The sequence below is a fragment of the Octopus sinensis genome, unplaced genomic scaffold (genome assembly GCF_006345805.1).
Source record: "Octopus sinensis unplaced genomic scaffold, ASM634580v1 Contig15355, whole genome shotgun sequence".
NCBI lineage: Eukaryota > Metazoa > Mollusca > Cephalopoda > Octopoda > Octopodidae > Octopus > Octopus sinensis.
Window position 1 is genome coordinate 5,001 of NW_021833686.1, and position 13,592 is coordinate 18,592.

Here is a 13,592-nt window from a genome sequence, read left to right on the forward strand (position 1 = left end):
TGCTTTTTAGCAACTGCCATTTGGTGCATGAGAGAGTTTGATGCAGCTGCCCTCATCTGCACCTCCTGCCGTGAAGTTGGTTCATCTGGGACACCTGACAAGAAGAGATCCAGTCCTACTTTAAAGACATCCGCATCGACCCCATGCAGGTCCCTCAGGTTCTTCGGGAGGATATTGAAGAGCTGTGGGCCTCTGAAGCCCAGGCTATCACAGTATCTTGTCCTACATCTTGATGGCAAATTTAGAGTCCTTGGCACCAGATATATATATATATGTATGTATGTATGTATTTGGTGAAGCAACAGACATGTTGTATAGAATTGGCTAAAACTGTACACTTACTTGGACATGTATCAGGTGCAACAACGATGATGTTGTGTTCTGCTGCATATCTTTGGAAACCAGATTTTGTTATGAAATTTTGCTCACTACATGTCGCACCTGGTGGGGGAAGAATTTAAAGAGAAAATGAATTTGAACTCAGAACATAAAGTGCCAGAATGAAACTAAGAATTTTGTCAGGTGTGCTAATGGTTCTGACAGATTGTTTACCTTAATAACCCTTTCTACTACAGGCACAAGGCCTGAAATTATAGAAGCAGGTGGGGGAAGTTGATTAGATTAACCCCAATATACAACTGATACTTAATTTTTTGACTGGCCGTTGGCAGTCTCGTCTGGCACCTGTGCAGGTGGCACGTAAAAAGCACCCACTACACTCACGGAGTGGTTGGCGTTTGGAAGGGCATCCAGCTGTAGAAACACTGCCAGATCAGAATGGAGCCTGGTGCAGCCTCCTGGCTTCCCAGACCCCAGTCAAACCATCTAACCCATGCTAGCATGGAAAGCGGACGTTAAATGATGATGATAATGATGATGATGAATATATATATATATATATATATATATATATATATAATATATATATATATATATATATATATATATATACCGTCCAACCCATGCTAGCATGGAAAACGGACGCTAAACGATGATGATGATGATGATGATGATGATGATGATGATGATGATATATATATATATATATTTCTGTCGAAGAGCGTAGGCTTGAAACGTAAAAGACTTGTTTTATTTCTATTCCTGAGCGCCATACTAATACAATTGTTTGTTTGTATTCCACCTGCCTTCGTCTTTTGTTTATTTTCATAAAGCTTCCTGTTATATATATATATACATATATATATGTGGTGGTTATGGCGATAAAAGTGATGATGACAGCAGTGGTGGTGGTGGTAATAACGATGTTTATAATGATGATGATTATGCTTTAGGTATTAGGAAGGGCATCCAGCTGTAGAAACACTGCCAGATCAGACTGGGCCTGGTGCAGCCATCTGGGTTCCCAGACCCCCGGTCGAACTGTCCAACCCATGCTAGCATGGAAAGCGGACGTTAAACAATGATGATGATGATGATGATGATAATGATGAAAAGGATGAGAGACAAAGTTGACCTCGGCGGAATTTAAACTCAGAACGTAGCGACAGACAAGCTGTGGAAACTTTGCCAAATCCATGCCAGTATGGAAAGCGGACATTAAACAATGATGATGAGGATGATAATATATCATCCCAGAACCATGTGGTTGCTATGCAAGTCACTTACCACACAGCTACACCTATGCCTACACACACACACACACACACACACACACACACACACACGACAGGCTTCTTTTAACATTGACCGAGGCCTTGGCATTATGTCGTGCTTAAGAAGAAGCCCCATCAGGCTAAGTAAAATTGCAGTAGTGGCAGATACTGGTGTCACACAAATGGCACCTGAGCCAGTGGCACATAAAAGCGCCCAAAACACTCTCAGAGTGGTTGACATTAGGAAGGGCATCCAGCCTTGTAGAAGCCATACCGGGCCAGTTCAGGGCCTGGTGCAGCCTTTTAGCTTGCCTACCCTCAGTCAAACCGTCTAAACCATGACAGTATGGAAAGCGGAATTAACCCTTTCATTACCGTATTTATTTTGAGATGCTCTGTGTTTCCTTCAATTATTTTAAATATAACAAAGAATTTAGTAAAATAACTTATTTATCATTCAGCTAGTGTTAGGAATATAAATTGTGACTAAGGTTTGGTGGAAGATTTTAATTCAAAACTTATGAAAACAAGACATTTGTACTACAGAACCAGAGCTGGTTTCAGCCGGGTTGGTAATGAAAGGGTTAAACAATGATGATGATGATGATAATATATCATCCCAGAACCATGTGGTTGCTATGCAAGTTACTTACCACACAGCCACTCCTATGGCTATACACACACACACAAACACAACAGGCTTCTTTTAGCATTAGGCTACCAAATTCACTCAAAAGTCTTTAGTCAGCTGGAACTATAGTAGAAGACATTTGTCTAAGGCAGTGCTTTTCAAACTTTTTGCTAGAGTGGAACCCCAAGGAGAGATTCCACTGGCTCGAGGAACCCCTCTGCAATAATTTAATAGTCATATGCACACATATCTGCACAGGAGAATTAAAAATTACTGCAGATTTTAGAACTTTTGTAACTTCTTGCGGAACCCCTGGACTGTACTGGCGGAACCCCAAGGTTCCGCAGAACCCTGGTTGAAGACCACTGGCCTAAGGTACCATGCATCGGAACTGATCCCAGGACCTTGTAGTGGGGAAGTAAATTTCTTCCTGCAGGGCCACAATTTAATGATGATGATGAGGTTGTTGTATCAGAAAGGGTCTGTTGTTCTCCCCTGCCATCTAACCAAGTACCAGTAATTGAATCAGGGACTAAGGGAATTAAACTCACCGGAAAGCCAATAGAGCACAGGAAGTTTGCCAAATTCAGATTTCGCAGGTAAATAAATACCGAATTTCATTTCACATTTCAATTCAGAACTGAAAAGAGAATTTGATTGATAGATGGACAGACGGACAAATGAATAGATAGATGAATAGACAGATAGACAGACAGACAGGCAGACAGACACACAGACATGAATAGATAGATAGACAGTCAGATAGATAGAAAGATAGCTAGCTAGATAGATAGGTAGACAGACAGACAAATGGATGGATGGATGGATGGACAGACAGATGGACGGACAGACAGATAGATAAAAAAATAGATAGATAGATGGATGGATGGATAGACAGATAGATAGATAGACAGACAGACAGACATGAATAGATAGACAGTTAGATAGAAAGAGAGATAGATAGACAGACAGACAGACAGATAGATAGACAGACAGATAGAAAGACAGACAGATAGAAAGACAGACAGACAGAAAGACAGATAGAAAGAAAGACAGATCGATATAAAGACAGATAGATATAGACACACAGATAGACAGAGATAGACAGATAGATAAACAGATGGATAGACAGATAGACAGGTAGATGGATAGATTGATGGAGAGGAGAGAAACAGGTGTGTCTCCTTTTCTTGACTCCATGCGCTAGTCCTAAAATGGGTGCCCCTGTCATACAAGCAGTGTCCTTCACTCCCAATATACTGCAGAAACATGTCTGACCATGGGGAAATATTACCTTGTTTGGAAACAAGTGAGAGTTGGCGACAGGAAGGGCACCCCAGTCGCAGAAAATCTGCCTCCAATAAACCGCAAGGTGGACACTGAATGATAATGATGAATAAAGAATGAACCTGACTTTTATTAAAGTACTTCGCATAGATGTTTGTTACTGCTGGGGATAATGGTGAACCAATTGCTATGCCTGCGAAGTGCTGATAAATTACGTTTCAATCTGGAAACAAAGAATTCTTCGGCTCGGTCTTAATATCTTGTTGAGTTTTTCAAATGGTATTTAGTGTGTACATGATTATTATCGTTGAAATAGGTAAGAAGAAAAACAGGTAAAAGAGAGAAGCAGGAAAAACAAAAGAAGGAAGGGTGTTGTTTACCTGGAATGTTTGAAGACTTTCTGGAAGCCTCCAAAACATTTGTTCGATGATACCTGTTCAAGATTACTCATTATTACTTTCAAACTAAGAAACCTGACAAAAGTAGAAAAGAAACAACAGAATGCATGAATATTCAAGGAATAATGAGAGCAGCCGAGTCATTTAACTATATATATACATACAGCATATTGTGTGTGTATATCTGTACGCATACATACATATACATAAATACATACACACATACACACACACACACACATATATACATTCATGCATGCATACATACATAAATACATACATACATACATATGTATGTATATATACGTCCCCGTAACTTAGCGGTTCGGCAAAAGAGACCAATAGAATAAGTACTGGGCTTACAAAGAATAAGTCCCGGAGTCGATTTGCTCGACTAAAGGCGGTGCTCCAGCATGGCCGCAGTCAAATGACTGAAACAAGTAAAAGGGTAAAGAGTAAGAGTCTATTGAGGTAAAAAAACATTCTGTGCCGTATGAAAATGTCCCTCGTTTAAGAAACAGATTAGGTTTATTTACATTTGTGAAGAAAAAAGGATACCCTTCCCCCCACCCCTAACCCTAACCCTAACCCTAAAAGAGATTGAAATGCAATAGATCGATACTAGGGTCATAATTATGGGTGACAATTTCATATGACACCGCTAGAAAAACTGCCGGTCAAACCGAAAAGATCCCTAACCCTAACCAACCCTAACCCTAAAACAGATTGAAATGCAATAGATCGATACTAGGGTCATAATTATGGGTGACAATTTCATATGACACTGCTAGAAAAAACTGCCGTTCAAACGGAAAAGATCCCAGCTCGGAGCTAGAAAAACAAATCTTCTTTTGAATAGCGTTAAAGGGTTAAAGAAACCACGACCACCACCACTATACAGCGGGGAGGGTTGCTGATGTTAATCCTTAAGCATTCAGATTACTCAGTCAAATGCAATACTCATATAAATTACATTGCTTTGAATTCATCATGCATTATTTTGGAGCTTAGATCTTTTGATGAGGTTACTGTTAATTTTCGTAATGATATGGTAGGGTTGGTATTTAATCAACCATGCTAACAGGTTGATGGTGTTACCACAGCCCGTTTTCCCAGTGAGTAAACATCTAGAGCAGAGGTTTTCAACCAGGGTTCTGCGAGCCAGTGGAATGTTTCCATGGGGTTCCGCTCCCGCAAAAAGGTTGAAAAGCACTAATATATACATATATATATATATATATATATATATATATATATATATATATATATATATATATATAATAATAAATATTAGGGAATAAATCCAAATTTACATGGAAAATCAGATTTAGGATTGAATCCAATTTTATAGTAAAATATTATATAATATTAATAGAGACAAAACCACTATTTTGCAAATCAAACAAAGAAGACTTAATCCAATACATAAAAAAATTTTAATATAAATTAAATAAAATTATATTCGCCACTACAATTGTTTCATGTCTCTTCTCAGGACATTCATCAGGTGGATTTCAGATGAATGTCCTGAGAAGAGACATGAAACAATTGTAGTGGCGAATATAATTTTATTTAATTTATATTAAACTTTTTTATGTATTGGATTAAGTCTTTCTTTGTTTGATTTGCAAAATAGTGGTTTTGTCTCTAATTAATATTATATATATATATATATATATATATATATATATTAGTGGTTTTCAACCAGGGTTCCGCCAGTACAGTCCAGGGGTTCCGCAAGAAGTTACAAAACTGCTAAAATCGGCAGTAATTTTAAAGTCTCCTGTGCAGATATGTGTGCATAAGACTATTAAATTATTGCAGAGGGGTTCCTCGAGCCAGTGGAATGTTTCCTTGGGGTTCCGCTCCAGCAAAAAGGTTGAAAAGCACTGATCTAGAGATTCATGGGGTATATGACACAATAAACAGCTTAGAAAGTACGGTGTTTTATCAACTTTAATTAGGTTACTAATTATAATTTATGCCAGCTGATACAAAGACTGTCTGTCTTATCTGTGACAAAGTATTTACACAGAGTCAGTCTACCTGTCATATACAATAGATCTCCTTTAAGTCTGACATTTTCACAGCCTTTTTTTTACTTGGAGAGGAAGGTAAGAAAGAAGGGGATTTTTCACTGCCACCACCAGCACCACCACCAGTAAATTTATTGAAAGGAGGAGGAGTAGAAGGAGCAGAGCAATGACAGACCAAGTGAAAAGGCTTATAGTACTAAGGGCGGAAGGCGGTGAGCTGGCAGAAGCGTTAGCACGCCGGGCGAAATGCTTAGCGGTATTTCGTCTGTCGCTACGTTCTGAGTTCAAATTGTTTATCCTCTCTGTGTTTAGCCCCTTGTGGGTAGTAAAGAAATAGGTATTTCGTCTGCCGTACGTTGTGAGTTCAAATTCCACTGAGGTCGACTTTGCCTTTCATCCTTTCGGGGTCGATAAATTAAGTACCAGTTACGCACTGGGGTCGATATAATCGACTTAATCCGTTTGTCTGTCCTTGTTTGTCCTCTCTGTGTTTAGCCCCTTGTGGGTAGTAAAGAAATAGGTATTTCGTCTGCCGTTACGTTGTGAGTTCAAATTCCACTGAGGTCGACTTTGCCTTTCATCCTTTTGGGGTCAATTAAATAAGTACCAGTTACACACTGGGGTCAATATAATTGACTTAATCCGTTTGTCTGTCCTTGTTTGTCCTCTCTGTGTTTAGCCCCTTGTGGGTAGTAAAGAAATAGGTATTTCGTCTGCCGTTACGTTGTGAGTTCAAATTCCACTGAGGTCGACTTTGCCTTTCATCCTTTTGGGGTCAATTAAATAAGTACCAGTTACACACTGGGGTCGATATAATCGACTTAATCCGTTTGTCTGTCCTTGTTTGTCCTCTCTGTGTTTAGCCCCTTGTGGGTAGTAAAGAAATAGGTATTTCGTCTGCCGTTACGTTGTGAGTTCAAATTCCACTGAGGTCGACTTTGCCTTTCATCCTTTCGGGGTCGATTAAATAAGTACCAGTTACGCACTGGGGTCGATATAATCGACTTAATCCGTTTGTCTGTCCTTGTTTGTCCTCTCTGTGTTTAGCACCTTGTGGGTAGTAAAGAAATAGGTATTTCGTCTGCCGTTACGTTGTGAGTTCAAATTCCACTGAGGTCGACTTTGCCTTTCATCCTTTCGGGGTCGATTAAATAAGTACCAGTTACGCACTGGGGTCAATATAATTGACTTAATCCGTTTGTCTGTCCTTGTTTGTCCTCTCTGTGTTTAGCCCCTTGTGGGTAGTAAAGAAATAGGTATTTCGTCTGCCGTTACGTTGTGAGTTCAAATTCCACTGAGGTCGACTTTGCCTTTCATCCTTTCGGGGTCGATTAAATAAGTACCAGTTACGCACTGGGGTCAATATAATTGACTTAATCCGTTTGTCTGTCCTTGTTTGTCCTCTCTGTGTTTAGCCCCTTGTGGGTAGTAAAGAAATAGGTATTTCGTCTGCCGTTACGTTCTGAGTTCAAATTCCACTGAGGTCGACTTTGCCTTTCATCCTTTCGGGGTCGATAAATTAAGTACCAGTTACGCACTGGGGTCGATATAATCGACTTAATCCGTTTGTCTGTCCTTGTTTGTCCCCTCTGTGTTTGGCCCCTTGTGGGTAGTAAAGAAATAGGTATTTCGTCCTCCTTTATGGTCTGATTTGAAATTTTACCGAATAAATTTTGTAAAGAAAAAAAAATAATTAACCAAAGTTATAAAGAAAATGCTGAACAGGAATATTAAAGCGAGTTTAGTATTCGATCAGTGGTTTATTTTATCGACATCGTATGGGCAAAATGGAAAGCTGACCTTGACAGAATATTTAAAAAAAAATATAGCTAGAGGTATTTATCTGGGGTTGATAAAATAGCGATTCTTCCAACGTCTGCGAGAATGTTTAATTGAATATTTAGAATCTCAGTTAAATACTGAGATTTGAGTTATTTATTATACACATATGGTGCTCAAAACAAGTGAGAGGTGGGGGAAACGGTCGTTTCCGTTAGAAACAGAGAGAGAAACCCGATAAACCCTAAACTAAATACTATAAGGGGTTTAAAGTCCAACTACTACGCTATAAATCAGTCTAGCTCATTCACTAAAAACTAACGGTTAACATTTTATAGGCCGCAAACCGACGAAGCCTGCTAAATATACCACCCCAAAATCATCGCAGGACGTGTTAGATAATATGATCTTGTTTGCTGTACATAAGAGAAAGATAATTAAGGGTCGGAACGTTTTTGGTTTATAGGCTGTACGTATAAAAGCGTGATGTAAGCCGGTTCACAGACGTATTTAACGGGGGTCGATTTGGGGCTTATTAATTTGTTACACCACGATAATATTGATAATTAAACTGTGTAAATAATTAAATACTTAATATAGTTAGCGTTTTTTCTTCTACACGAGCAGAGGAAGTTAATATATAAAAAGATACAGAGAAATAAAGGAACTGTATGCCGGTTCATAGATGTATTTAACCGGGGTCGATTTGGGGCTTATAAATTATTTACACCAAGATAATATTGATAATTAAACTGTGTAAATAATTAAACACTTAATATAGTTAGCGTTTTTCTTCTACACGAGCAGAGGAAGTTAATATATAAAAAGATACAGAGAAATAAAGGAACTGTATGCTGGTTCATAGATGTATTTAACCGGGGTTGATTTGGGGCTTATAAATTTGTTACACCAAGATAATATTGATAATTAAACTCTGTAAATAACACAACGTAACAATTTTCGGATCTTTTGGGTTTGAACGGCAGTTTTTAACATAATTTCTAGGTAACTAAAAAATGTTAAACTTTGTATACTGGTAGAATGTGTTTATAAAACATCTTTTTCTCTTGGCTTTATTGAGAAAATTCTATAGATTGTAAGATATTTGTTGGTGTGTTTATGTCCCCGTCACTTACAAAGAATAAGTGCTGGGGTCGAGTTGCTGGATTAAAGGTGGTGCTCCAGCATGGCTGCAGTCAAATGACTGAAACAAGTAAAAGAGAGAGAGTATGTGTTACATTGTGTAATTTGATCTTGTTTGCTGTACATAACAGAAAGATAATTAGGGTCGGAACGTTTTTGGTTTATAGGCTGTACATATAAAAGCGTGATGTAAGCCGGTTCATAGATGTATTTAACCGGGGTTGACTTGGGGCTTATAAATTTGTTACACCAAGATAATATTGACAATTAAACAGAGGAATCTTTTCATTTTGAACGGCAGACGTCAACACAATTTCTAGTTAACTAAACACTTTTAAACTTCGTATAGTGGTAGAATGTGTTCATAAAACATCTTTTTCTCTTGGCTTTATTGAGAAAATTCTATAGTTTGTAAGATATTTTGTCTGAAAATCCGAGCATTTCGGCAATTTTAACCAATCGATTACCTCCATTCAACTAAAATTATTTGCTGCGTCTAAAACTGAGACAACATCCTGTAACTAACCCTAAACCTAACCCTAACCCTAAATTTTTTTTCTTAATTGTTAAATTAATTTAATTCCATTGCTTTAGTTTTTTTTTACTCGCGTAACAATTAAATTAATTTAACAAGTAAGAAAAAAAAATTTAGAGTTAGGGGGTAGGTTTAGGGTTAGTTACAGGATGTTGTCTCAGTTTTAGACGCAGCAAATGATTTTAGCTCAAAAGAGAGCATAGGATTGGTTAAAATTCGAAAAATTAAACTACGTTAAACAAACAAATTACAGTTTTCTCAAGAAAACCAAGAGAAAAAAATGTTTTATTTTGACACATTCTACCAGTATATGAAGTTTTAAAGAGTTTAGTTAACTAGAAATTGTGTTGAAATCTGGCCTTCAAAAGGAAAAGATTTTAAAATGTTTTATTTTTACACATTCTACCAGTATACGAAGTTTTAAAGTGTTTAGTTAACTAGAAATTGTGTTGAAATCTGGCCTTGAAAAGGAAAAGATCCAAAAAGGTTTTATTTTGACACATTCTACCAGTATACGAAGTTTTAAAGTGTTTAGCTAACTAGAAATTGTTGAAATCTGGCCTTGAAAAGGAAAGGATCCAAAAATGTTTTATTTTGACACATTCTACCAGTATACGAAGTTTTAAAATGTTTAGTTAACTAGAAATTGTGTTGAAATCTGGCCTTGAAAAGGAAAAGATCCAAAAAGGTTTTATTTTGACACATTCTACCAGTATACGAAGTTTTAAAGTGTTTAGCTAACTAGAAATTGTTGAAATCTGGCCTTGAAAAGGAAAGGATCCAAAAATGTTTTATTTTGACACATTCTACCAGTATACGAAGTTTTAAAATGTTTAGTTAACTAGAAATTGTGTTGAAATCTGGCCTTGAAAAGGAAAAGATCCAAATTGTGTAAATAATTAAACACTTAATATAGTTAGCGTTTTTCTTCTACACGGGCAGAGGAAGTTAATATATAAAAAGATACAGAGAAATAAAGGAACTGTATGCCGGTTCATAGATGTATTTAACCGGGGTTGATTGGGGTTTATAAATTTGTTACACCAAGATAATATTGATAATTAAACTGTGTAAATAATTAAATACTTAATATAGTTAGCGTTTTTCTTCTACACGAGCAGAGGAAGTTAATATATAAAAAGATACAGAGAAATAAAGGAACTGTATGCCGGTTCACAGATGTATTTAACCGGGGTTGATTTGGGGCTTATAAATTTGTTACACCACGATAATATTCACAATTAAACTGTGTAAATAATTAACCCTTTAGTGTTTAAACTGGCCAAATCCGGCCCAATATATTCTACATATTTTATATTCAAACTGGCCATATCCAACCTCTCACACCTAACCTACATTGACAGTCTAAAAATAAACAATCACATCATTGAAACCTCAAAGCTATGAGATAATGCATGATTAATTAAAAACAATTTAAATAAAAAAGCATTATATTTAACAGTAATCTGAACACTAAAGGGTTAAACACTTAATATAATTAGCGTTTTTCTTCTACACAAGCAGAGGAAGTTAATATATAGAAAGATACAGAGAAATAAAGGAACTGTATGCCGGTTCATAGATGTATTTAACCGGGGTTGATTTGGGGCTTATAAATTTGTTACACCAAGATAATATTGATAATTAAACTGTGTAAATAATTAAACACTTAATATAGTTAGTGTTTTTCTTCTACACAGGCAGAGGAAGTTAATATATAAAAAGATACAGAGAAATAAAGGGTCAATTAAGAGCTTAATTACGTACCTGCGTCCAAAGGAAAAAGTTTCGAACTTAGGAAAGCTAGGTGCGTTAGAAACAACAGGACCTTCCCATTTGTCTCTCTTGCCTTGTCACATGTCTTTTCTTTTGTGACCAACCAATGAGATACCCTTGCTAGAAATAGCTCCTAAATTTCATTCAAATTAGAGTGCAAATAACCGCTCCACTAGTTTTCGCTTTGGTTGTTTGTAATTTAGAATAAAAATTACCATGGTTCAATTAGTAAATAGGTTAACATTGACATTCATGCAAGTGCAATGTGGGTCTATCGTGTACCTTGACTACGAACTGGTATTTATCTTCATTGTGTCTGAACATTCTTCTAGCGTCCTATTATAGACCTCTTTCTATACTCTGCATTTTATGCACACACATACACTTTGTATACATGACGGCCTATTCTTTTATTCTTTTATTCTTTTATTCTTTTATTCTTTTACTTGTTTCAGTCATTTGACTGCGGTCGTGCTGGAGCACCGCCTTTTTTTAGTCGAGCAAATCGACCCCGGGACTTATTCTTTGTAAGCCCAGTACTTATTCTATCGGTCTCTTTTGCCGAACTGCTAAGTGACGGGGACGTAAACACCGGTTGCATCGGTTGTCAAGCAATGCTAGGGGGACAAACACAGACATACACACACACATTCACACACACACACACACACACACACCACACACACACACACACACACACATATATATATATATATATATATATATATATATATACGACAGGCTTCTTTCAGTTTCCGTCTACCAAATCCACTCACAAGGCATTGGTCGGCCTGAGGCTATAGTAGAAGACACTTGCCCAAGGTGCCACGCAGTGGGACTGAACCCGGAACCATGTGGTTGGTAAACAAGCTACTTACCACACGATGGGCTTCTTTCAGTTTCCGTCTACCAAATCCACTCAAAAGGCTTTGGTCGGCCCGGGGCTATAGCAGAAGACACTTGCCCAAGATGCCATGCAGTGGGACCGAACCCGGAACCATGTGGTTGGTAAACAAGCTACTTACCACACGATGGGCTTCTTTCAGTTTCTGTCTACCAAATCCACCCAAAAGGCTTTGGTCGGCCCGGGGCTATAGCAGATGACACTTGCCCAAGATGCCACACAGTGGGACCGAACCCAGAACCATGTGGTTGGTAAAAAGCTACTTACCACACGATGGGCTTCTTTCAGTTTCTGTCTACCAAATCCACCCAAAAGTCTTTGGTCGGCCCGAGGCTATAGCAGAAGACACTTGTCCAAGATGCCACGCAGTGGGACCGAACCCGGAACCATGTGGTTGGTAAACAAGCTACTTACCACACGATGGGCTTCTTTCAGTTTCTGTCTACCAAATCCACCCAAAAGTCTTTGGTCGGCCCGAGGCTATAGCAGAAGACACTTGTCCAAGATGCCACGCAGTGGGACCGAACCCAGAACCATGTGGTTGGTAAACAAGCTACTTACCACACGATGGGCTTCTTTCAGTTTCTGTCTACCAAATCCACCCAAAAGTCTTTGGTCGGCCCAAGGCTATAGCAGAAGACACTTGTCCAAGATGCCACGCAGTGGGACCGAACCCAGAACCATGTGGTTGGTAAACAAGCTACTTACCACACAGCCACTCCTGCGCCTATTATTATGTCTATTATTATGTTAACATGTCTTATGTTAACATAAGTAGAATCCTTCTCTTATACATTCTACATTCTATATGTGACACACAGACACACATGTTAACATATAAATAAAATCTTCTCTTATACATTCTACCGGTTGTGTCTCTCTTTTCCTTCTGGCACTTTTACTCATTCATACTTTTCATATTTATTATAGTCGACCGTGTGGTGGTACTAAAGGAGCCATCCTCGTCACCTCTCCTTTGTACGGTCCTGTGTAACACATCTGATATACAGGACGGACATATATCCTTGGCGTCCAAGCCTCATATACGATTCACATTCTCAAATTTTTTCAACTACCAGAGTAACTTGAGACTTATGAAAGCAAAGGTTTATATAACTCAGAACATTTGAAACAAGGGCTATCTAAAAAAGCTCCAGAACAGTGATGGAGGTTTAGGATAAATTTAGGATCTTTTCGGTTTGAAGGGCAGTTTTTAAAAATAATTTCCACGTAACTAAACACTTTTAAACTTCGTATACTGGTAGAATGTGTTTATAAAACATCTTTTTCTCTTGGCTTTATTGAGAAAATTCTATAGTTTGTAAAATATTTGTTGCTTTTTTCCTTCAATTTCTGCAATTTCAACCAATCAATGACGTCTATTGAGGTGAAAACATTCTGTGCCGTATGAATATGTCCCTCGTTTAAGAAACAGACTGGGTTTATTTACATTTGCGAAGAAAAAAAGATACCCTTTCCCCACCCCTAAC

At 37.8% G+C, this 13,592-nt stretch overlaps 1 protein-coding gene across 1 annotated transcript in view; it reads right to left on the reverse strand.

Annotated features, from left to right (window-relative positions):
• LOC115230332 (S-formylglutathione hydrolase-like) overlaps window positions 1–11,269 on the reverse strand; it is a gene marked incomplete at its 3' end in the record, with an annotated part of 14,406 nt that extends 3,137 nt beyond the window's left edge. Inside the window, exons 1-4 of the mRNA XM_036499617.1 lie at window positions 11,190–11,269; window positions 3,912–4,004; window positions 2,796–2,884; window positions 343–441 (exon numbers count right to left, since the gene is read on the reverse strand). Coding sequence (XP_036355510.1) covers window positions 343–441; window positions 2,796–2,884; window positions 3,912–3,982 — 259 coding nt within the window. The remainder of the gene's footprint in view (window positions 1–342; window positions 442–2,795; window positions 2,885–3,911; window positions 4,005–11,189) is intronic.
• Window positions 11,270–13,592: the final 2,323 nt, after the last annotated feature.